Source organism: Nuphar pumila, chromosome 5 (genome assembly GCF_984573655.1).
Source record: "Nuphar pumila chromosome 5, dmNupPumi1.hap1.1, whole genome shotgun sequence".
NCBI lineage: Eukaryota > Viridiplantae > Streptophyta > Magnoliopsida > Nymphaeales > Nymphaeaceae > Nuphar > Nuphar pumila.
Genome location: NC_143253.1, coordinates 25711385 through 25735674, shown reverse-complemented (window position 1 = coordinate 25735674; position 24290 = coordinate 25711385). Strand labels below are relative to the sequence as shown.

General features: G+C 37.6%; 1 protein-coding gene across 1 annotated transcript; it reads left to right on the top strand.

Moving 5' to 3' along the window:
• The first annotated feature begins 2112 nt into the window (after positions 1-2112).
• LOC149837175 (ARM REPEAT PROTEIN INTERACTING WITH ABF2-like) lies at positions 2113-23928 on the top strand. Its single transcript, XM_090005869.1, has 19 exons — positions 2113-2491; positions 2765-2922; positions 3179-3354; positions 3454-3574; positions 4701-4775; positions 4847-4941; positions 5116-5191; positions 5316-5423; positions 9993-10121; positions 10218-10286; positions 10529-10588; positions 10806-10929; positions 11020-11159; positions 11263-11326; positions 11424-11503; positions 21289-21353; positions 21497-21614; positions 21707-21831; positions 23565-23928. Exons 1-19 carry the CDS (start codon positions 2257-2259, stop codon positions 23653-23655), a joined length of 2109 nt encoding a protein of 702 aa, XP_089861995.1. The 5' UTR covers positions 2113-2256; the 3' UTR covers positions 23656-23928.
• Positions 23929-24290: the final 362 nt, after the last annotated feature.

Below are 24290 nucleotides of genomic sequence, written 5' to 3'. Positions count from 1 at the left end.
TTCATTCCATCAATTGGCTGGCAAAATGAAAGAAAAAGCTTGTACCACTTTTCTATATATAACCAGTTTTATCTCTCCTGAGACCTAATGTAATAGTTTTCCATCATATGTCTTTATTTACAGATTGAGCCATTACCAAAAGAGATGATACATTCCTAAAACAAAGAGGAATGTCTTGGCTCAACATTAGCACATTGGGCAAACAAAGTACTACAATACTTTGCTCGCTTGAATTGCCTCACTTAGACTGAATGACCATGAAATCATATATACTTCCATTCTACATATTACATGTAACTTAGGAGACTTTTCTATTTTTTTCTCAAGAGATCTTTAGAATTGCCATTGCTTTTAGCTTTCAATTTGCTTATGACCATCAAATGAAATGTGAATAACCCATCTTTCTCTCTTTGAAGCAAGGGGCATGAGTTCCTAGTAAGAAACAGTCAATATGACCAGGACACATCCAATTGAAATTCTAATCCGCCCCAAAAGAAGTTTAATGAAGATCAAGCAATATTTCTATAAGTGAGCATCAACTAAAATGTGTAAAAAAATGGCTATACCTCTGCCTCTGCCTAGAGTAGAAGTTAAAGGTACACTCGTAGTCTGCATTAGATGTTGTTAACCAGCCTTTTAAATGCTAATAAATATCTATTCAGAAGGAGGTTCCTCCTTTTGCTATTTAGCCTACGGGGTATTAGCAACCTCTTTGAAAAGAGACCAACACCCTAACAATTATATGTGTTAAGCATGCCGCCAACATTCATCCTAAGCCAGGATCTTTCTCTCATTAAGATTCAAAGTGAGATTACTTATAGCTAGGGGGTGTCAACAGGTTGGGTTGGGTTGGGTTTGGTTTGGTTTGGTTTGGACTTAGATGAAACCAGACTTGGACCAAACTTTCGAGTATGGTATCGGGTTCAGACCTGAGTCTAATAAACTTCACTATAAGAAAAATCAAACCCGATAAGAACTACATGAACCAAACCCGAACAATACCTTGTAAAACCATATTTTTATCATTTTTACATTGAAAAATTGCAGGTCTTAATCGAAACTCGGGTCGGGTCCGAGTCTGGTATAAAATTTCACAAACTATACCCAGGTCCATGTATTAATCAGACCTTCGTGTTCAGACCCAGAACTTAATCGGGTCTTCTTATTTATGACCATACCAAAACCCTCTAGGGTTTGGTTAAGGTAAACCAGGCCCGTTGACAGCCTTACTTATAGCCTCACATGGACAAAGCGGATTTGAAATTGTCTTTGTAACACTTGTATCCATATGGAGTTTTCTATGAAGCCTTTAAAAAATTCAGATAATTGTAATTTATTATTTGTAATATTATTTAGTTTTAATAATGTTTTAAAATAAAATAGATTTTATATGTAAATATCACAAAATACTTGTCAACAAATAAATTAATAACAAAAATTCGTGCCTTCATATCTTGCCTTGAAAAGGAATTACTATGTCTTCGTGACATATTTTGTCAAAAAAATAAAAAAGGTCCTCATTATTGAGTTTGTTCAGTGAATCTTAACCAATGCTCCTCTGTGGCGGATCTTTTGGTGCACTCGCAGAGACTCGGATCTGGTGCAATCACATGGCACAAATTTTGTACCCTCTATCAAGCCTTGGGCATGGATTTAGACAAAACAATGTAACGATTGAAATACCAAAGTATATATATTTAAATAATTGATATATTAAAAACCCTTTTTATAAACTGTTCTTTAAATTTTCACTAAAATAATTTCAGACACAATGTGACGGCCTGCTGGGGAACACCACTTTGGCCCTTTTCATAGCAGAAAGCAGGAACCGGGAACAGGTACCATCACATGGCACACTTCGAGTGTGCCTCTGCACTAGGGTGCTCTGCTTTTGAGCTGCACGGCAACTGGCAGTCAAAAACGAAGGGCAACAGGTGCAGCGGCACACTCAAAATGTGCCATGTGATGCAACCTGATCCTAGACCAGAAAGTAGGGACTAAGTTTTCCCTCCACATTTTTTCCCTCCCCATTTCCGTACCCCTTTTCCGCCTTCCCGTTCCAATCCCGGCAATATACAACCCCCCCCCCCAAAAAAAAATAAAAATAAAAATAAAAATAAAAAATAAATTCCTCAACCATCTCCGTCTCTCTCTGGTTGCGCGCACCCATTTCTCTCGTCTCCCTCCCAATTTGTTGTTCCAAACATTCGTCGGGTCCCTCCATCTTCGTCTTCCTCGCCCTTTCTCCTGGTTCGCATGGAGCAGTCAGATACGGAGAGGAAGGGCATAAAGCGAAAACTGGAAGACGAGGACGACGGGCAACCGGCGTATCCGAGCGGCGGTATCGTCTCCGTGGAAGCCGATCACCATTCGCTCGAGTGTCAGGTCAAGGCGCAGGTCCAGATCCTCAACACCACCTTCTCGTGGAAGGAATCCGATCGATCCGCTGCGAGGCGCGCTACCCACATCATCGCGGAGTTCGCCAAGAACGGTACTGTGTCGCCCTCCTTTTTCTTTCAATCCTTTCGCGGCCCTAATCGTAGGATTCGCATAGGGTTTTACTGGGTTTTCCGTTTGCTTCCGTCGTTCTTGCATAGGAAAATGACACAAGATGGAAAGATCTACTGTTTGTTCTCTCACTGTAGTTTGTTTTCCTCCCCAAATCCATTTATTGATACATATCTCTTCTATTTTCTTGGACGTTTAAGCTTCAGTTAGAATGAGAGAGTTGGTACTTTGATCTCATGTCTATTACACGGTGCAGAGGATCTTGTGAATGTTATTGTCGAGGGAGGAGCTGTTCCTGCCCTAGTTCGTCACCTCCAGGCTCCTCCTTCCAGAGAAGGCGACGATTCACACAAGTTTTTCGAGCACGAGGTCGAAAAGGGAAGCGCCTTTGCCCTCAGTCTCCTCGCCGTGAAGGTAAAACCTCTTCACTCCCACTAGTTCATTCTTTGGAAAAGCAAATGATCGTTACAAGTTACAGCCTTCTCCGTGACAATCCACGTTAATTGATTGTCTCAGATGAAGCGATCCCATATGTTTGTCTGTTACTCGATTTCTTGATTTGCATAAAGCTTTTGTTTTGAATTTCTTGTTATATGTGCACATTGTTTTCCCGTCGACTTTTGCAATTGATTTGATCCTGCTTGGTTCACGTTGAAAACTGTGAAAATAGCCTGAGCATCAGCAACTTATAGCTGATGATGGGGCTTTACCTCATCTAGTGGCGTTGTTGAAGAGGCATGTCAAAAGTTCGGGCCACAACCGTGCTGTCAATGGTGTCATACGAAGGGCCGCTGATGCGATCACGAATTTAGCCCACGAGAACAGTTACATCAAGACTCAAGTCAGGTTTGTGCTCAAATTTGCCTGCCAGAAAATCTCTTTTTTTGGCTTATTTTTCATTTAGGAGTCGAGAAAAGACCCTGAGAGACATCCTTTGCTTGCTAGGATTGAAAAGGGGATCCCTCCCCTTGTTGAATTGCTTGAATTCAATGACACCAAGGTGCAGAGGGCAGCAGCAGGAGCTTTGCGAACATTGGCATTTAAAAACGAGGCTAACAAGAATCAGGTATACTTGTATTTTAAATATATTTACACACACACAACCTATCTATACTACCTCATAAAGATTTTCACATATAAAAGGAAAATGTTGGCTTCCCTCGAGTGTACTGTACCCTCTTGTAGAAACCACTAGTTTCTTCGAATTTTCTTAGTTTCTTTTATAAATCAAGGCCTATGGATATGATCTATATGGTTTGCTCAGTCAAAATATCATCATGCTGTATAAGCAGAAAATTCAACATTCTATAATGCCAATCCATTGCACCCATAATTGACTTAGCATTTTTTTTTAAATTTCAAATTTTGGTTTTATTAAATATAACTTTATAAATGTGATCTATATGCTCCGTTTAGTAGGATTGGGCTTTTGGATCACTAAAATCCAATGTGTGTGCAGTTTTTTCTGATGCAAAAATCAGCGACCATAAATGCACCAAAATTTCCAACACAAAAAACTGTGTTTTTTCACTTAAAGCATGATCCATGGCTTAATTCATATTAGATCAACCATGCTGAAGGCATCTACAAGGTTAGATTGAGTTGACATGGCCTGTATCATGCAAGGTCAACTAGATTGTATCATTGTAGGCAGAGAGTATGCAAACTACCAAATATGTGAACTGATTGATTGTTTCCGATACCCTCTTTTTTCTTTCTGCAAGTCTGGCTCTGCAGATGTGTTTGGCATGGCCCATTTGATAGCAATTGTCTGTTGGATTACGTTGTTTTGATGAAAAATATGACCTTTTAAGGCTTGAATATTATAAAACTTTTTGGGTCACTGATTTTCAAACACTTTAAAAATCTAACTGTATCATAATCGGACTATCCAAAAGCCAATTCCTTTAAAATCAATCATGTAGAAAACATCCATGTTTAAAGCAAAAAAGTCTAAAAAACCCACCAAAAACTTGGTTCGTATGGGAGTTTGCAGGATTTCAGTAGAGATGAGTGCATTACTACATAGTATATACATATATGTATATATGCATGTCTGTTTTTATTGCATGGGTCCACATGTGCATGCATTCATGTGTGTTCTGTTGAAGTCAATAATCTCTCCTGTTGTGGTGCTTTTGCTTGATTTACTCTGGCCCTCTAATTGATTAGTTTTTGTCGTTGTATTATAGATTGTGGAATGCAATGCACTCCCTACCCTGATCTTAATGCTTCGTTCTGAGGATGCTGCTATTCATTATGAGGCGGTAAGCTTCTACCACATTATGCACACCTGATCATCATCTTTGAGACTTATCAACAAGAAACAATGTCTTAGGTTGGCGTGATTGGGAATCTGGTCCATTCATCTTGCAGCATAAAGAAAGAAGTCCTCCTTGCTGGGGCATTGCAGCCTGTTATTGGATTGTTAAGGTATTTGTTAGATTTTTTCTGTCTTCATCTTTGTTCATGCAAACAAGTTCTTTCAGCCTCTTCTCTATTCCCTAGATAGAGCATATTGTTCAAAAGTCAAATGCATGTTAGACCTGTTGATTTTAATTTTTTTTTTGTGAAAGACTCGTGATTGTGCTAATCTGGTTACAACAGCTCCTGCTGCTCGGAGAGTCAAAGAGAGGCAGCTTTGCTACTTGGGCAGTTTGCTACAACAGATCCAGAATGCAAGGTGATCTGTTGACTGATTTCTTTGTCCTTGTCCTTGGTGGGTTAAATATCCCATAGCAATCTGTCTTCATCTTTGTTTGCTATATCTTAAACTTGTAGCTTTCCTAAGCTGTATGAGTTTTCAGGTTCATATTGTGCAGAGGGGTGCGGTCAGGCCTCTTGTTGAGATGCTTCAATCTCCAGATACACAACTGAAGGAGATGGCAGCCTTTGCACTAGGAAGATTGGCACAGGTTATTTCTTTCTGGATTGAACATTTGTTTCCTTTATACTGAATACTGGTAGTTTTTTGTTGTTTGACTTCTCAGCTGCGTTTTCACTAGGCACAAAACTTAATAGGTTTTTTTTGTTTTATAGTACAACAACAACAACAAGAACAACAACAACAACAACTACGCCTTCATCCCAAAACAATTGGGTTCGACGATATGAACCAAAAAAGAAAATCATTCTGGGTCTTCCACATGAATCATTCTCCTCCAATCATTTCTATCCAATGCCATGTCCTCGGTGAGGTTCAAAGCATTCATATCCTTTCCTATCATCTCCATCCAAGTCTTCCTAGGCCTACCCCGACCTCTTTTAACTATATTTTTCCATTTCTCCATCCTTCTAACTGGAGCATCATTAGGCCTTCGCCGAATATGTCCAAACCACCGTAAACGATTCTTCTCATCTTATTTTCAATGGGTGCAACACCTACCTTCTTACGTATCTCCTCGTTCTGAATCTTATCTTTTATTGTATTTCCATATATCTATCTAAGCATACGCATATCAGATACACTCATTTTTTGAATATGATGTCTCTTGGCAGCCCAACATTCCGTACCATATAGTAAAGCGGGCCTAATAGTTGTCCTATAAAACTTTTCCTTCAACTGCAATGGCATTCTACGATCGCACAACACTTCAGTTGCACTTTTCCATTTCATCCACCCAACCTTTATCCTATGATTTACATCTCCATCAATTTCTCCATACTTTTGAATGATAGATCCCAAATATTTGAAACAATCATCCACCGATATTTTTTGCTCACCAAGCTTCACTACACTCCCATCACTACTTCGTTGCTTACTAAACCGACATTCCATATATTCTGTCTTACTCTTACTCAACTTAAAACCTCTTGCTTCCAATGTCTGTCTCTATAATTCTAACTTAGCATTAACCCCAACTCTAGACTCACTAATCAAAACAATATCATCAGCAAACAATATACACCATGGCACATTTTCTTGAATTGATCTCGTAAGCTCATCCATCACTATAGCAAATAGGAAAGGGCTTAAAGCAGATCCTTGATGTAACCCAACCGTTATAGGAAAATTGGTTGTCATCCCTCCACAAGTGCAGACATTGGTTACTACTCCTTCATACATATCTTTAATTATACTAATGTACTTGAGAGAAACACCTTTCTTCGTCATTGTCCACCAGAGAACGTCCCTAGGTACTCTATCGTATGCCTTCTCCAAATCAACAAAAACCATATGCAAATCTTTGTTCCTCTCTCTATATCTCTCAATAAGTTGTCTAAGAAGATGTATAGCTTCCATAGTTGATCTTCCAGTCATAAAACCAAATTGATTCTTCGATATCATGACAACCTTCCTCAACCTAGACTCAATCACCCTCTCCCAAAGTTTCATAGTATGACTCATGAGTTTTATACCACAATAGTTTGTGCAATCCCCTTTTTGTTTTACAGTAAAAAGGGAAATTTATTAAAATTGCAGAATATAAGGTGCTGCAGGATTCACCACATTTGAGATACAAAAAGGGAATGGTTAGCCATACAGAGAAAAAGCAAATGGATACATAGCTACGCCTTTGCCCGCTCTACACGCTCCTACCAACGTAGAATTTATCTTCAGCTTACTGTGTTAGTTTAAGTTCACTTTCTTTTTACTGCATTTCAATCGAGTGCAAAGTAAGGTTCATACTACTGTTGGTTTCTTTTTGTTGTTTCCATCAAGTGGAGAAAAGCTATATTGTTACATTGGAGACCACAGCTTTATGGGTTCAAAGAAAAATAAGAACAGCAGTAGGAAGAAGTTAAAGATGGCATTTGGCTGATGAACTCGTAATAATTGAAGAAAGCTCAAGGTTTGCATTGTGCCAAACTAAATGGGAGGATTGGCTTGCCTCTTGGCTGGTCAAACTTAAATTTCTTTTATCTAGTGCTTGTCTCTGAGATTGAGGACTCAAATCTTCCATTCAACCTAGAGATTTTAGTTGATGGCAACCTCAACCCATTGTTGTAAAAAACATTGGAACATACAAAAAAATCCATTGAAAAATTTAAAAAACACAAAAAATCAATGAAAATTACATAGAATATAATAAAAAAAATCAAACTTAAGCATTATGATCAATTAAGCAAAGATATGCGCTACTAAACATGCAGAATGATATGTGACAACTAACAAAACAAAATATTTTCTATTAAAGGGTCTCATAAAACAACAAAATTAAAGAAAAAATATCCGAATCTACCCAAAATTATAGATCATGATGGAAACAATAATAAAGGATCTTCTTTTTGCACTCCTCATGTAGCTTTGGGCCAAAATAATCATTTCCTTCTTCCTGAAGTTCAAGGCATGCTTACTGGAAGGTTCTACCTATCTTAGGAAGCTGGAAGCTAAGCACTTCCCAAACTTGGTTCTCTTATCATGGGAAGCATACTTCCCAAAACATCATTTTTTCCAACAGAAAAATTAAAGTTCATTAAGACAATGCATTTAAATAATTAGTGGATTGTGAATTGTGATTCCTAAAATAATCTTCTTCTTTTTTTATGACGAGGAACCCTCACCGAAGCAGGATATAGCTTATCTATTATAATTAAATTGAATAATAAATCTTAAATAACAATATATTTTCTATAACTTATTAAAATGTTGTGCAGTTTTGATGAAACTTCTTAATTCACTTCCTAAATGCTTCCTATTAACTTCTAGCTTCCCATTTCACATATACTTATAAACCCCTTGTTTCTCCCTGCCACTTCCATCTTTGGTAACCTTGGTTCAACTTTTATTTCAGCCTCCAACTGCTTTTAAGTTGCATCATCATTGAGGACACTTGGCTCTTCTTCTACTCACTCATCCAATATATCAATGTTGTTGATGCTAATGGGGTGTTAGCTGCTTCTATGTCGTCTCCTTGATTTTTTGTATTTGTTTGCAACATTAACAATAATAAAATTACAATACTACATATACATATATAAAAATTTTAAAATTTATAAACATGAAATTTGATAACATATATCATAATATTATTTTTGCACCTTAAACAAATGTTATAGGCGTGAATATTCAACATGTTCCTTTTCTTTGTGTTGATGTGCTAAAAAATCTCTAATTTCTCTTTCACTTGGATGCATTTCATCCATGGTTCAATGTCATTGTCCACCAAACCTATTACTTTACTGATCTGAGAAAAAAAAAGCATTCAAAATATCAGTTTATAATCTATAAAAGTGAGGCTTACAATACAAAAAACATTGTTAAATATGACAATGTGAATTTCAAATGTATAACTGGTCGCAGCAAGCTACATAAATGTATCATGCCCTTCCTTCCAAAGTTGAGATTCAGAGAAGAAATTTTCATTTATTGAGCATTAGGGTTACAAAAGCCCTCATCAGGGTCAACCTCTCGGTGAATAAAATTCTATGACTAAACTACACCTAATGGTTATATTATTACATAAGGACAAGGGCAAAAGACTAAAGGACTAAAACAGAAAGTATTGCAACCACGTGACACGCCCCTACTCAAGCTATTTACATTCTATACAACATTAAAATGCAGCTTACTTATCTCCTTTTGTAGTCAGTAAATTAACTCTCATAAATGATTGATGTTTTCGATTGAAAATTTTCATCCATTACTTTATTAAGAGAGTTTACTATCTCTTATTTTGTTGCATTTTGTCAAGAAAAAATTGATAGAATAAACAAATTAAAGAGATAAAAAGATATTAAACTAAAGACCTTAAAAATTATGTGAAAAGTAAATTAAATAATTTTCTTAATATTTGGCTCCTAATTAGGAAAAACGTTTGTGATAAAAATTACCATATTTTCCTTCAAAGTATAATAATATAATATATTAGAATTTAAAATAACAACTTAAATATTGCTTTTTTGTGTGGGAATATTTTCAAAATATTGCCACTGAGACAAATACTAGAGAAGCAACAGCACATGTATCTCTTTTACATGCAATTCTGAAACCATTTGGGTGCTAGAAATTATCACTATGATATCAGGATGATTCATAAAGCATTATTAAAGTTCATTTATCAGTATTTGAAAAAGTTTGGTGCTTTTCATGATGTCACAAGATATTCTTTCCAATTTTAGGTAAAACTTGTGAAGATTGTTTTTGAGTTTTTTGATGTTGTGCTGACATTGAATGTTAGACTTTGGTGAGAGAAAGAATTATTTTATCCTCTGATAGAACCAAGAAGCTCTCAATACTGTTATTGGTGACTATGATGTTCCTTGTTTATCCCATCTACCTCAAAAGAGTTCTCAAGCTTTCTTTGATTTCCAGATCAAGCATGTATCTTATGTCAACTGGTCAACCACACAAGCTCTGCAATCAGTTTTGATGCCTCCGCTAATATTTAGTTCATCTTGATGCAGACTGTTTTAAGTATTCAGGGATATGAAGCTTTTTTTATTTTTGTGCTTTTTGTTGCTTGCAAACTGTATAAACATTTAAACAAATCTATAAACAGCTTACTCGACCATCTAAATTGACTCATTTGGTCAATTGTCAGAATACACATAACCAGGCAGGAATTGCTAACGATGGAGGTCTAATGCCATTGCTAAAACTTCTTGATTCAAAAAATGGACCTTTGCAGCATAATGCCGCATTTGCTCTCTTTGGTCTTGCAGACAATGAGGTATACTTGTGTTAAATGTTTGATAGCAGCATTTGGTTCTTTCTTTTGCTGGCATGAAGTAAAACTGCCAATATACTATGGGTTTCCAAATTGCAGGATAATATCTCAGATATTGTCAAAGTGGGAGGTGTTCAAAAGCTGCAAGAGGGAGATTTCATTGTTCAAGTGAGCTGATGTTTGCCCATGTCTTCGCGAAAGTGTTGTAGTTTTACTGGACGTATTTTTCATTTTATTTTTTTACTTGTTTTAAAAGTTCTTTTTTTTTTGTAGTTTTTCTCGACCATATGTATCTCGGTCTGTTGTTTTACGTGTCATAAAAGAATTTTGTTCTTTTCTAAGACATCGTAGTTGATTAAATTTACAATGGGGAGAGTATGCTCTATTGATTTTTGTGCTTATCATCTCAGGCAACAAAAGATTGTGTCACAAAGACTTTGAAAAGATTAGAGGAGAAGATTCATGGAAGAGTGAGTTTCTTTTCATTTTCCCCTACTTTCTGTTAAACCATGAATGGTTCTCTCCATTTAAACTAGTGTCAGGTACTTTTGTTATGTTTGATGCCAAGGCAGGGGTCTATAATATATGCTCCTATTTATACTAAACCAAGTTTCATTTCTCAATTTGCTTTGGTGTCTTGCTTCAATTACTTTAGTCACTTGTTTAGATGATCTTTTCAATTTGTAGGTGTTGAAACATTTACTGTATCTGATGCGCGAATCAGAGAAAGTAATTCAAAGACGAGTAGCATTGGCCCTTGCTCATCTTGGTTCTGCTGATGATCAAAGGTCAATTTTCATTGATAGCAATGGTATGTTAGCTGGCACCTGCATTGTTTTTCATGCGAAGCCTCTTGAGTTAGTTTCTAATGTATGGTTCCATATCTATCTCTTCACTTCAGGACTGGAAATACTTCTAGGTCTTCTAGGGTCTGCCAATTCAAAGCAGCAGCAGGATGGAGCAGTTGCTTTATGCACATTAGCTAAGAAGGCAATGGCACTTTCTCCCATGGATGCTGCTCCACCTTCACCAACTCCACAGGTGCATAGTTTTCTTATTAAATCTTTGGTGCTGTACTATACATGCTTCACCACCTAACTTGGGATATTAATCCTGTCGACATTGGAAATAATCTTGGCTGCAGGTTTATTTGGGTGAACAATACGTAAATAATGCCACTCTATCTGATGTTATCTTCTTAGTTGAAGGTTGGATATGCTTCGTCTTTTTGGATTTTAACTTGATTCAATGCTGCTTGTCTGTGTTAATAGAGTGGATCATGGATATATATATTTTTTGTTTCAGGTAGACGTTTCTATGCACATCGTATTGCTCTGCTAGCTTCATCAGATGCATTTCGAGCAATGTTTGATGGTGGTTATAGGGTGCGTAGGCATTCTGACCTGTATATTAGTTATATATTTTTTCATTCTAACAAAGTTCAACTGTCTGTCTATTTTTACATGCCGTATCCTTGAGTTCTTCTTGGGTCTATGTAAAGCGTGGCTTTTAAGGACGCCATTAGAGGTGCTAGAAGGCATACACCTTTAGTGCCTTTAGCTTAAATAAGCCTCAAGATCTCTTCATGATGCTTAAGCCTCTATGAGAGGCATGGGCCTCTCAATTTGTTCCACATACAAGGGTATGGTCATGGTGCTATGCATCATAAACTAGGTGTCATGCCATGTTTCCCCTGACACGTTGCAGAAATCATGTACTTTTAAGATAGACAAGAACTGCTAGAAGAACAAAGGGTTACATGTGACATTTAGATGCATCATATCTAGTTTTTTCTTAGACAATCAAAACATAAAAAGCAAGGTAATTAACAACTTCAAGGAAACATATCTGTGCTAGTGTGCTTTCATTTTTTTTTTAAATAATTTTGAGCAATCGAAAGACCCAAATGGGTTGCTTGGATGGCCTCGGGCTCGGTGGTAGGGAGACATCCCCCTATCCTGAGTTCAACACTCCATATGAGCGGCCCCTTTCAGCAATGTGAAGCAAGGTGGCTCCCTGGGGGTCGAGGGGTGTGCCCGTGGTTTACATTGTTGAGACAACTGTAGGTATGCAAGCAAAGTCCAGTGCTACCAGGTCTTTTGATGCGGGGGGTGGTTTCCCCATTTCCATAAGGAAAAAGACTTTTGGAGATCGATTGAAAAAGTCGATAAACATGATAGATATAACATTAGCAAGGCATATCTGAAGATCTTATAAAAACCATATCAAATGATAATAAACCCATAATTTGAAAAGGTTCCATTTATTCATATTATTAAATAAGTACAACAATAACAACTATGCCTTCATCCCAAAACAATTGGGGTCAGCATTAAATAATTAAATAATAAAAATTACAAGATACATTTTTGGTGCCTTTGTAAAATATGAATTGTTTAAAACCTATGTCACATAGGTGCGAGTGTAGTTGCCGATGCGGTGATTCAGCACTTAAAAAAAACTTTGGTGTGGGGGTGTGGGGAGGGTATATATTTATATATATATATACTTTAACAATTTAAAGTTAGCATTACTAATGAAATAAAAATAATTATCATATCATCAATTCATCATGCAATAAATTAAATTAACTATGAAGTATAAGTCAAGTCAAGCATATTGCAGAAAAGACCCAATAAAACTTACTTTACAAATATTGCACCGAAATCTCACATTTCCACCACCCCCTCCAGCTTTTTCAAGCCTCTCCACATGTGCCTATTAGTAGCCTATCATCACATGATACAATCGAAGAACGAGAACCAACACTACTACCAGTAACACTAGCACTAGTAGCTGAACTTCCATGTACAAATGAAGATGGCTCAATTTCTTTCCTTTTGTTTGCGAGTTCTTTCCCTTTATTTGCCATTTTTGTCCTAAACAAAGAAATTAACATTTTATTAAAAGAAAATTCATAAAAATAACTGGCTAAATTTAGAATAGAATTATAGAACCCATCACAAACTTGGATTCGGTTCTGCTGAACTCTTGCTGGGTTCAGGTTCTGTTGAACCCAGGCTCAGGCTGGGTTCGATTCTATTGAACCCACGTTCTGGTTTCGGTTTTGTTGAACTTAGGTCTAGGTTCAAGTTATGTCGAACCTAGCCTTGTGTTTAGCAAAGCCGAACTCAGCAAGACTGGGTTCGTTTCTTCTGAACCCAGTTTTAGGTTCAGATTCTGCCGAACCCAAGCTTGGGTTCCGCAGAGTTGAACCCAATAAGCCTGGGTTCAGTTCTGTTGAACCCAAGCCTGGGTTCAGCAGAGTCAAACCCAACAACCCTGGGTTCTGGTTCTATTGAACTCAGACATGGGTTCGGCAGAGTTGAACCTAGCAACCCTTGGTTCGGTTTTGCTGAATCCCGGAGCCCAACCTAGCAGGCTTGGGTTCAGCAGAACCGAACCAGGCCTGGGTTTAGGTTCCGCTGAACCTAGGAGCCGAACCCAATCTTGGGTTCAGCCCTTGCGGCAACGAGAGAGAGAGAGAGAGAGAGAGAGAGAGAGAGAGAGAGAGAGAGAGAGAGAGAGAGAGAGAGAGAGAGAGATCAACCATGTTGAGTTTGCTAAGGAATCTCTGAAATGAGTTAGTAGACAAACTCTTTTTAAAGAAATCAATAACTTGTTGAGTGCAATGTAGGATGATAATATAATGCCCTCCTAGTATGTTTTTCAAATAAAATGACAATCTATCTCAATGTGTTTCATCATTTCATGAAATTGTAGATTCTTGACATTGTGGATTGCACTTTGATTGCCACAATATAGTGTAGTCTTTTTACTCAAGTTCACACCCATATCTTCAATTAGTCATATCAACCAAACTATTTCTGCAATGGTTTAAGCCATGTCTCTATACTCCACTTAAGTTATAGATAATGCAATCCTTTGCTGATTAATCTTCAAAGAAAAATGCAAAAGTATGAAGTAGAATTCTATCCTGATATGAGCCTCCAAAGTTAGAGCCACAATAGGCTTTCAACTCCAATGCTGACGAAGCCAAAAGTAACAAAACATAGTGCATGATATATGCTGGCCTAGGTGCATTCACAAACTGACTCACCACGTGAACTGCAAAGGTGCCAAGGTCTAGAGATAGTCAAATAAAATAAACTCCCTACCAAATGTCTGTACATCGGATCATCAAAAGGCTCTCCATTTGCATGGCTCAGTTTGCAATTTGCCTCCATGGGTGTATCAACACATTTATTATTCAGTTAGCTAGCCTTGCTTATTAAACGGCTGCATACTTATGGCATAACAAGAGATATCCTTTTTTGAGTATGCCACCTCAAGTCCCAGAAAAGTATCTTAACTCTCCTAGATCATTCATCTTAAAGACTCAACTAACCTTTTCTTCACATTCGTAATAACTCTTACATTATCACCTGCAGTGATCATATCATCCGCATGAAATAGAATTAAACAATACCCCTTCCTAGTGGCCTAGACAAACATGCAAGTTCATGATATTTTGACTAAAAAACCCAATATTTTGATAGTTCGACTAAAATTGTAGAACCATGCTCATGGCCTTTGCTTTAACCAATGCACAAGTCTCTTAAACTTGCACACTTCTGCAACTCCTATATTTCTTCTTCAAGATCACCATTCAAAAAGACACTTTCCACACAAGTCCTAATGTCTAAAAACAACAACAATCAACAATGTCTTGGTTGTAGTTGTATGTACTACTGTCTACAGGTACAAATTTCTTAGCAAAATCTGACTATAGCCTTTTGCCGCAAGGCAAACTTTATAACTTTCAACTGTTCTATATGCTATAGTCTTGATTTTATACACCAATTTGCACTCAATCACATTATTTCCTTCAAGAAACTTGACTAGGTCTTAGATGTCCAGCATCTCTAATACACTTTCTTCACTTGTAGTTTGCTGCCATTTGGTTCTAGAGAAACTTTTTCATGGGTCTTAAACTCATGATATAAATGAATCAAGGCAAGGAATGCTTGGTGACTAGCAGAAAAAGATTCATATGAAACAGAGTGGGTCAAATAAAGGAACAAGTATTGGGACACACTTGAGGAGGACATGAGTCTTGAGCTGTTAGTTTGAGATCGGCTTTGGGAACATTGAGACCTTGTTTAAGCGAATCCTCCAACTCTTGCGCATGCTGCCGAAGCAAGGATGCAGTTTGAACTCTGGGTTCCCTCCTGTTATAGGTTATTATTTCCTCTTTCTTCTTTAGTTAACTATTCTCAAGGTGGGGTAACAAGAATGAGTAATCAGACTCGATCTTCTTTTCCTTCTCTGTATAACCAGGTTACCAGAGTAAGGTCTATCAATAAAGATTAAATCTCTTGATTAAAGCCTTCCTTATTAAATGATGTGGAGACAAAAAGTCTTTTCTTCATTTGGCATTGGAATACAATTGGAAGCAGTTGTGTAGGTATTTGGAAAGCTTGGTTTGAGTCCCTACATATATTTAAAAGCCATATTGAGCTTAAGCTGCAATAGTCAACAACAACAACAACAACAACAACAACAACTACTACGCCTTCATCCCAAAACAATTGGGGTCGGCGATATGAACCAACAAAGAAAATCATTCTGTGTCTTCCACATTAATCCTTCTCCTCCAATCATTTCTATCCAATGCCATGTCCTCGGTGAGGTTCAAAGCATTCATATCCTTTCCTATCATCTCCATCCAAGTCTTCCTAGGCCTACCCCGACCTCTTTTAACTAATATATTTTTCCATTTCTCCATCCTTTTAACTAGAGCATCATTAGGCCTTCGTCGAATATGTCTAAACCACCGTAAACGATTCTCTCTCATCTTATTTTCAATGGGTGCAACGCCTACCTTCTTACGTATCTCTTCGTTCTGAATCTTATCTTTTATTGTATTTCCACACATCCATCTAATCATACACATCTCAGCTACACTCATTTTTTGAATATGATGTCTCTTGGCAGCCCAACATTCTGTACCATATAATAAAGCGGGCCTAATAGTCGTGCTATAAAACTTTCCCTTCAACCGCAATGGCATTCTATGATTGCACAACACTTCAGTTGCACTTTTCCATTTCATCCACCCAACCTTTATCCTATGATTTACATCTCCATCAATTTCTCCATACTTTTGAATGATAGATCCCAAATATTTGAAAGAATCATCCACCGGTATTTCGTGCTCACCAAGCTTCACTACACTCCCATCACTACATCGTTGCTTACTAAATCGACATTCCATGTATTCTGTCTTACTCTTACTCAACTTAAAACCTCTTGCTTCCAATGTCTGTCTCCATAATTCTAACTTAGCATTAACCCCAGCTCTAGACTCATCAATCAAAACAATATCATCAGCAAACAACATACACCACGCCACATTTTCTTGAATTGATCTCGTAAGCTCATCTATCACTATAGCAAATAGGAAAGGGCTTAAAGCAGATCCTTGATGTAACCCAACCGTTATAGGAAAATTGGTTGTCACCCCTCTACAAGTGCGGACATTGGTTACTACTCCTTCATACACATCTTTAATTATACTAATGTACTTGAGAGAAACACCTTTCTTCATCATTGTTCACCAGAGAACGTTCCTAGTTTCTCTATCGTATGTCTTCTCCAAATCAATAAAAAGCATATGCAAATCTTTGTTCCTCTCTCTATTTCTCCCAATAAGTTGTCTAAGAAGATGTATAGCTTCCATAGTTGATCTTCCAGGCATAAAACCAAATTGATTCTCCGATATCATGACAACCTTCTTCAACCTAGACTCAATCACCCTCTCTCAAAGTTTCATAGTATGACTCGTGAGTTTTATACCACGATAGTTTGTGCAATCTTGTATATCACCCTTATTCTTATATAGAGGCACCAAAGTACTCTTCCTCCACTCATTAGACATCTTATTTGTCCGGCAAATCTTGTTAAAAAGATTTGTCAACCATTCTAAACCTTTCTCTCCCAAGCATTTCCAAGTCTCGATAGGTATACCATCTGGGCCAACTGCCCTTCTTGATTTCATTTTCTTCAAAGCCTCTGCAATTTCTTTCTTTTGAATCTTGCGCATGAAGTCATAATTCAACTCATGAAAAGGAATGGACAAGTCTCCAAGATCCTGAGCATGACTTCCATTAAATAGCTTATCAAAATAATCTTTCCATCTCTCTTTAATCTCCTCATCTTTGACCAAGGTTTTAAAACCCGTGACTCGGGACTCGACTCGTTCTTTATTGACTCGTGACTCGGCGGGTCAACTCGGTGACTCAGACCGGGTTTTGTTAACTTTTGATTTTAAAAGAAAAACAATTTATAATTTGTCTCAAACCATGTTTTTCAGTAAACAAGAGATCCTTGGGTTGTGTAAAGGCATGTAATCACTGAAACTGGGAGAGAGATGTGACTCTTTCTTAGGTTGCTTTTGAACTGATAACAATTGGCATCAACTAAATTAGCTTGGTTTTTGCTTGTATTACTTTTTGGGTTTGTCATTTTCTAGTTAAACCATTCATAGAGAGCAGTAGCATTGAAAATGCATAGGCTGATCTCTGCCAGACTATCTCACAGGAATATTCCCAACTTACCAGTTACCCTTGTGTCATGCCCCCTTATACAGTATTCTTAATGAAAAATTGAACAACAATGGCATGCCATGTGTCCTTTTTTTTGTCCATGTGACCATATATAAATTTACATCCTTGACAAATGAACAAAGGTCATTAAAAGCAACTAATGTTGTAGCAAAAAACTCTAGGATATCCTGCTAAATAGCCTTCAAATTTCTTTTTTAGACAAAGGACTATGGAGTAAGTAAGAATAACTATGGTGTCAGTTGAAAAATATGAAATTAAGTGGCATGACAAAAATTCTCGAAAGAGATGCAGCATATAAAATCCTGGTTGTTCACTCCCAAACAGAGCTAAAACTCTTTTCCCTATGAACACTGGCTCCTAATGTTGTTTCTTATGAATTAGCGGGATTTTTGTATTTTGATGGTTCTGTGCATTGTCAAGCAATCAAGAACTTATGTGAAGCTCTGTTGACATTTGTCTTATTGGTAGAAATTTATGAAAACATTATGAATCCTCTCTTGAGTGACTTCTAGCTACTTGCTACCACAAGGCCAATTACCAGTTTCCAACATATACTTAGTTCCTTAATTTTATGCTTTTGATAATACATGATGAATATTATAGTTGATTATGCTATGATAGTGATACTTAGTACCTGTTACGAAGTTAACACACACACAAGGAAGATCCAAGAGCACACATACGACATACCACAAATCCAATGAGCACATCACTCCACCAAATCAGCCAACACAAGGACCACTAAGGACACACTCACAAGAGACCCTAAGGGTCTGTTTGATTGCTTGTCCAAGATTGGACAAACCCTTAGAACATAACAGACAAAACATATGTTCTGTCTGTAACAACCGTACTTCTTCCCATGTTTGTTTAACTCAAATAAAAAATCAAATTTCAAACATCCCAGAACTCGCCCGAGTCAGACCGAGTCAGGCTCGAGTCAAGGCCGAGTCTTGTTAGGCCGAGTTTGCCTTGCCGGGTTGACTCGTTGGAGGGCCGAGCCAAGTCAGCCGAGTCAACGAGTTTACTCGGCGAGTTTTAAAACCATGTCTTTGACTAAAACCCTTTGCGTTTCATTTTTGATTCATCTAACCATACCCAGATCCCTCGATTTCCTATCTCTCATTTTAGCAAGCCTATAAATATCCTTCTCGCCCTCTTTGGTATCCAACTTGCCATAAACCTCCTTATATACTTTATCCTTCGCGTTTCGAACTACTTTTTTAGCTTCCTTCTTTGCTATCATATACTTCTCCAAATTCTCATTATCACGACTCTTACTTAGATTTCTATAACACTCTCTTTTAACCTTAATAGCTAATTTGACATCCTCGTTCCACCATGATGTATCCTTACCTAGCGGTGCACTGCCTTTAGATTCACCCAATACCTCCTTAGCCACCTTTCTCATGCCACCCTCTATCTTATTCCCCATTGATTATGAATCTTCCTCGAGGCACCAATCAACTTCCTTAACTACCTGCTCTACAAACATTCCTTGTTTAGCTCCTTTAAGTGCCCACCACTTAATTCTAGGATCTATCCTATGGCTATCCCTTTTGCGGCATTGTCTAATTCTAAGATCTAAAATTAAGACTATGTTGTGTAACTACACTTTCTCCTGGTATAACCTTACAATCGATGCAACAACCCATATCTCTCTTTCTAAATAGGAAAAAAATCGATCTGACTCGTATTAACCCTACTTTTAAATGTTATTAGGTGAGATTCCCTCTTCCTAAACCAAGTGTTTGCTAAGATCATATCATAGGACAAACCAAAATCTAAAATCCTTTATCCACTTTCGTTTCTTTCTCCTATACCATAACATCCATGGATACTCTCAAATCCATCCCTACTAATGCCTAGGCAATGGGACTAGTTGAGAATTGGCTCGGAATCTCTAAGCGGGTCATTCGTTCAAATTCCTCTTGAATACAGGTTGGCCTGGTTGGTTCCCTCCGAATGGAAAATCACTTTGATTAGACATTTTATTTCTTTCCTGGGCTTGGATATGAGGTGAAGATGGAAAAATATCTAGATGTGACAGTTTTTTTGGCCTGATGACACAAAGAGTGAAGGGAACAATCAATTCTCAAAGGGAGAGGAGATGGATATGCAATTTATTTATAGGAGAATTCACCCTTTATTTTACTATATACCAAGGAGACGTGGGCAGGCTAAGATATTACGTGGATTGGATCAACCAAGCTTGGTATTCTAGCTACACATGCAAATCTTTGTTGACTTCGACATAGAAATTATGATTTCGCTGAATGATAGGATAACTTCACATCACCTGTGTCTGTGTGCACATTTATTGACTTGTCAAGTCATATGCAAACATTCAGCTAGCTCAATCAAGTCAACCTATGGCTTGACTGAATCTTGGTGGATGCCAAGTCATTCATTGTGTTAACCAGAGTTACCAGTCAAGGAAGCGGGAGTGGGAAGCGAGGCACTTTCAAAAATTTAGGAAGCGGGGAAGCGTGGGACCACTTAGAAGAAAATTCTGAACCGTCTCGGAAACGACCTAGGAAGCGAACCGGAAGCGACCTAGGAAGCGAACCGGAAGCGAGGGGAAGCGAAAAAAAATGAAAAAATGGGGAAGCGAGGGGGAAGCGTGGGGGAAACGTGGGGGAAGCGTGGGGGAAGCGCGCTTCCCATTTATGGGAAGCGCGTTTCCCATAAAAGGGGGACGCGCTTCCCATAAAAGGGAAGTGCGCTTCCCAAAAAAGGGGGACGCTTCCCCTCACGCTTCGGAAGCGCGACGTTTCGCGCTTCCGAAGCGCGCTTCGGGGAAGCGCGCTTCCCCTTTTGCCTAGGCGCTTCCGGTAACTCTGGTGTTAACCTAGTGAATGGTCAATTTAGGTTGACTTCAGTCAGAGACAACTTGGCAAGTTTTTGAGTATTGGTGTTGGTTTGATCCTTGACATCTTTATCATCATTGTTATTTTTGAAAAACCAAGACTGGTTGTACTGGTCCAAAGGTCAACTAGTTGACTTAGTCAATTACTACGGCAGTTTAGTCTATCAACTAGGCTGGCCAGCTAGGAGACCTCTTCCTAGTTCCCAGGCTTGCACTTAGGTTGACTGTTTTCTAGTTAATCAGGTTGGCATGATTTTGGCTCCTAATATTTTTTGTGGCCTGCAAAACAAGTATTTTATTAAGTAAATGGGTCGGACTCTGGTCAAATCTAGGCATTTCCAAATCCGGACTTATTGCATCTAGCGCAATTGCATACGAATTCATAGTTGGATGGGGACAAGATAATGTTGAATCCAAATCTCAATAACCAATTAGATATATTTATATGTGATCACCGGTTCTGAATCCAGTTATTGACGAGATCGTGTTTGCTTTACTGAACTTGACTAATTGGATTCAAATTTGGTTGGATATTTACGTTCCTAAAATATTGCATCTGAATTTCTAATGCAGTATTCTTCTTTTGTAAACCCAGTTTTATAATTGACTTGTTTTTAATGAAAGTTGTTTTGATTGTTGAAATGTTGTTTTGTGAAATGAGATTTAAATGGAAGATTTGTAGCTATTTAGCTTTCTCTACTAGTTTTTATCTGTTCATCAAAACTTCTTGCAGGAGAAGGATGCAAAAGATATTGTAATCCCCAATATAAGATGGGATGCTTTTGAACTGATGATGAGGTAATGTCTTGCTTGGTAATGATAATCATGTACTGGTCAGAAGCTCCAGTTTTATCTTTCTTCTCATGACTGTCCGTGGAGGATTTGTGAGCACCTTCTCAGTTGGTTCTTTACATTGTTGTTGTGTCCACGTCCATCAACAGATTCATATACACAGGCACAGCAGATGTGACTTTAGACATTGCACAAGACCTACTTCGAGCAGCTGATCAGTATCTCCTAGAGGGCCTTAAACGTCTTTGCGAATATGCAATTGCACAGGTAAACATGGCATATCTGAAAAAAGTTTGATGTTAGATGTTTACTACTGAATCTGATAATGGATAAATTAGCAATCTTCTCTTGTTGATCAGGATATATCTGTGGAGAGTGTTGCAAATATATATGAGCTTGCAGAGGCCTACCATGCCATATCCTTAAGGAGCACATGCATCCTTTTTGTTTTGGAGCAGCATGAGCAGATGAGAACTAGGACCGGGTCAGTCTCTCTCTCTCTCCCGCACACACACTACCTACTACCTTATCTATCTACCTACCTCTGTATGTATGGGTGTATTTATGTATGTAATTACGTACTTATGTATGTATACAATATGGTCCTAATTTGGTTGGGGATGGACCAATTTGTTTTCGGTGTTTCATGTTGTCATGCTTTGGATCAGATTATTTTTTATGAAAAAACCTGCTTAAGAGCAAGACTCCTTTGGACTGTGATAAAAACATAATAAGAGAGATACCGTATCTGTTGATGAAATCAATATACTTGAAGATTGCAGGGAAATTTAGGTTTAGAACTATGACATCGAGTGTTGATGAGATATCTCAACTTCTTTGGAATATGGAAAAGTGAGAACAGAGGAACTCTTAGAGCCAATTTAATGTAGTTTTTGGTATGGAATTGCATTTTTACATAGTTCCATACCAAGTGACATTTGTGGTTTTGAGTAGTCAGGTTATTGGAATTCCAAAAGTTTTATAAGGAATTAGCTTTACAGTCTTTACAATAACTGCAAGATTATTGATGGTGGATGAATGTGTTGATATATATATATATATATATATATATATATATATATATATATATATATATATATATATATATATATATATATAGTTCTGTACAATTAAGACTCGCGATATCTTGATTTGGTTGTTGGACTCTGTGCATGTGTGATCACTGCATAATGCAACAGATCAGCAACCTGTTTTAGGAAATTTGCCATGGGTTGTGAATGGAATGAAGGTCTAATCACGATCTTAGGCACATCTAGTTGTTGAATTTTGGTTAGAGCACTAGTATTGGGTTGCAACAGACTGCTATCTCGAGTCCTGCTCCAGAGGTTTACTGTATTGCCTTCACAATGGCTTTCTTATGAGCCATTTCTGTTGATTGATATGGTGCCTAGGGAAAGATCATGTTATCCATATGATCTTATGCTTTTAAGCAATGGCTTATTTAGCACCATATACTTACATACACTAGGTAATGTCACACGTGAACTGATATTTCCAGTGGTGGTCCTTTAATTTCATTCTTTGCTCACAAGAAACTGTAAATCTTGCAATTTTTGGGGGCTTTTAATAATTGTCAATTATTTCACTGCTCATTTGAATAAATATTATGTCATGTTATTTGCAATAGCTTGAAACAAATCAGACAGTAGAAACAGTCAACTTGACAGACTTTGATGAGTTCATTGCGTCCAATTTAGGGCAAGTCTGTTGATTTTCTATATACTCCGCAAGGTTTGTTTCAATGTCGATGTTGAAGTGCATTTTTTTTGGTAGGCCCTGATTTTTCTTTTCATAGACATGTTGAAGCACAATTATGTGGTTGGAATGGATTTTTCTAAAGAATGGTTTACCACAAAAATCAGCTTGACTATCCTGATCATTTTAGTGCTTTGAGCTTTTTAAGAATCACAATGTTTCTTTGTACTAATCTTCTCAATGCACTGAGGGAAAACTGGCACATGTTTTGAAGACTCCAGTCTGCTGCTAGTGTCCAGATGCACCCATTGCTGCAGAAAAGCAGGATAAGATGGGAATTGGGAAACTGCATCGTGCTCCACAATGCAACATCCCTGCATTTTCCACTTTTTTTGTAAAAGTGGGTGCATCTAAACATCCCTTTCAGAATTTTAGTTAACATAAGAGGATGCATTTTAAAAGAGAACGATGTAATATGAGATTTACGCCACTGTTTTGCAGGCATGCAGAGCTAATTGAACGCATGATCCCTCAGATTCATGACTATTTCTATAGAATATTGCGGCCTCATCTTTCTAATGCTGTTGCATGAAGGGACCATTTGTTGTAATTGTTGCTGAGCTGATCAGGTTTTTTTTGGTGTATTTCTATATGTACAATCCTGGTGGCAAAAGTGGCACAACGACTTCGCTCCAATGTTATGAATTGCTCTCTCTCTCTCTCAAACTGCGGACTCGGTCTAAGCATGGGCAAAAAAGGGTTGAGTGACCGTGATTTTCAGTTGAAAAAAGTGGCATGATTTTCAGTTGCCTCCCTTTATTTGTGAAAATGAAAAATGTTTTTAGTTTTTAAAATAAAAAATAAACTGTCCTTTCGGACAAAAATTGCCTGTTTAGAATCTGCATTAACTAAAGGAAAAAACAAACAAATCCAATCACTACCGATAACTGTCAATTGCTATAGTAGAGCTTGATGGAGTTCTTCGACTTGGTTGAAGAATCAAAATGAGCACTATATATACCAAAAAGAGCATTAAATTGTCAGTCCATCACTGAGGAACTGAAGATGCACGTTCCATGATATTCTTGTTGAAAATCCGGGAAATTTCGCTAGCTAATCCAGCAAGACGAAAATCAAGAGGGAAATGGTGTTGAACTTTAGCAAATATAGAACAAAAGCAGCATCTAGGCACAGAAAAGGCGCTCCCTCAATATTCAGACGGTTACG

What these genes read in the sequence shown, in the direction of transcription:
- LOC149837175 (XM_090005869.1), top strand. Translation starts at nt 2,257, where the DNA reads ATGGAGCAGTCAGATACGGAGAGGAAGGGCATAAAGCGAAAACTGGAA. An exon ending in ACGAGGCTAACAAGAATCAG is followed by an intron (nt 3,575 to 4,700) that starts GTATACTTGTAT and finishes GTTGTATTATAG; the next exon opens with ATTGTGGAATGCAATGCACT. An exon ending in CACCTTCACCAACTCCACAG is followed by an intron (nt 11,160 to 11,262) that starts GTGCATAGTTTT and finishes TCTTGGCTGCAG; the next exon opens with GTTTATTTGGGTGAACAATA.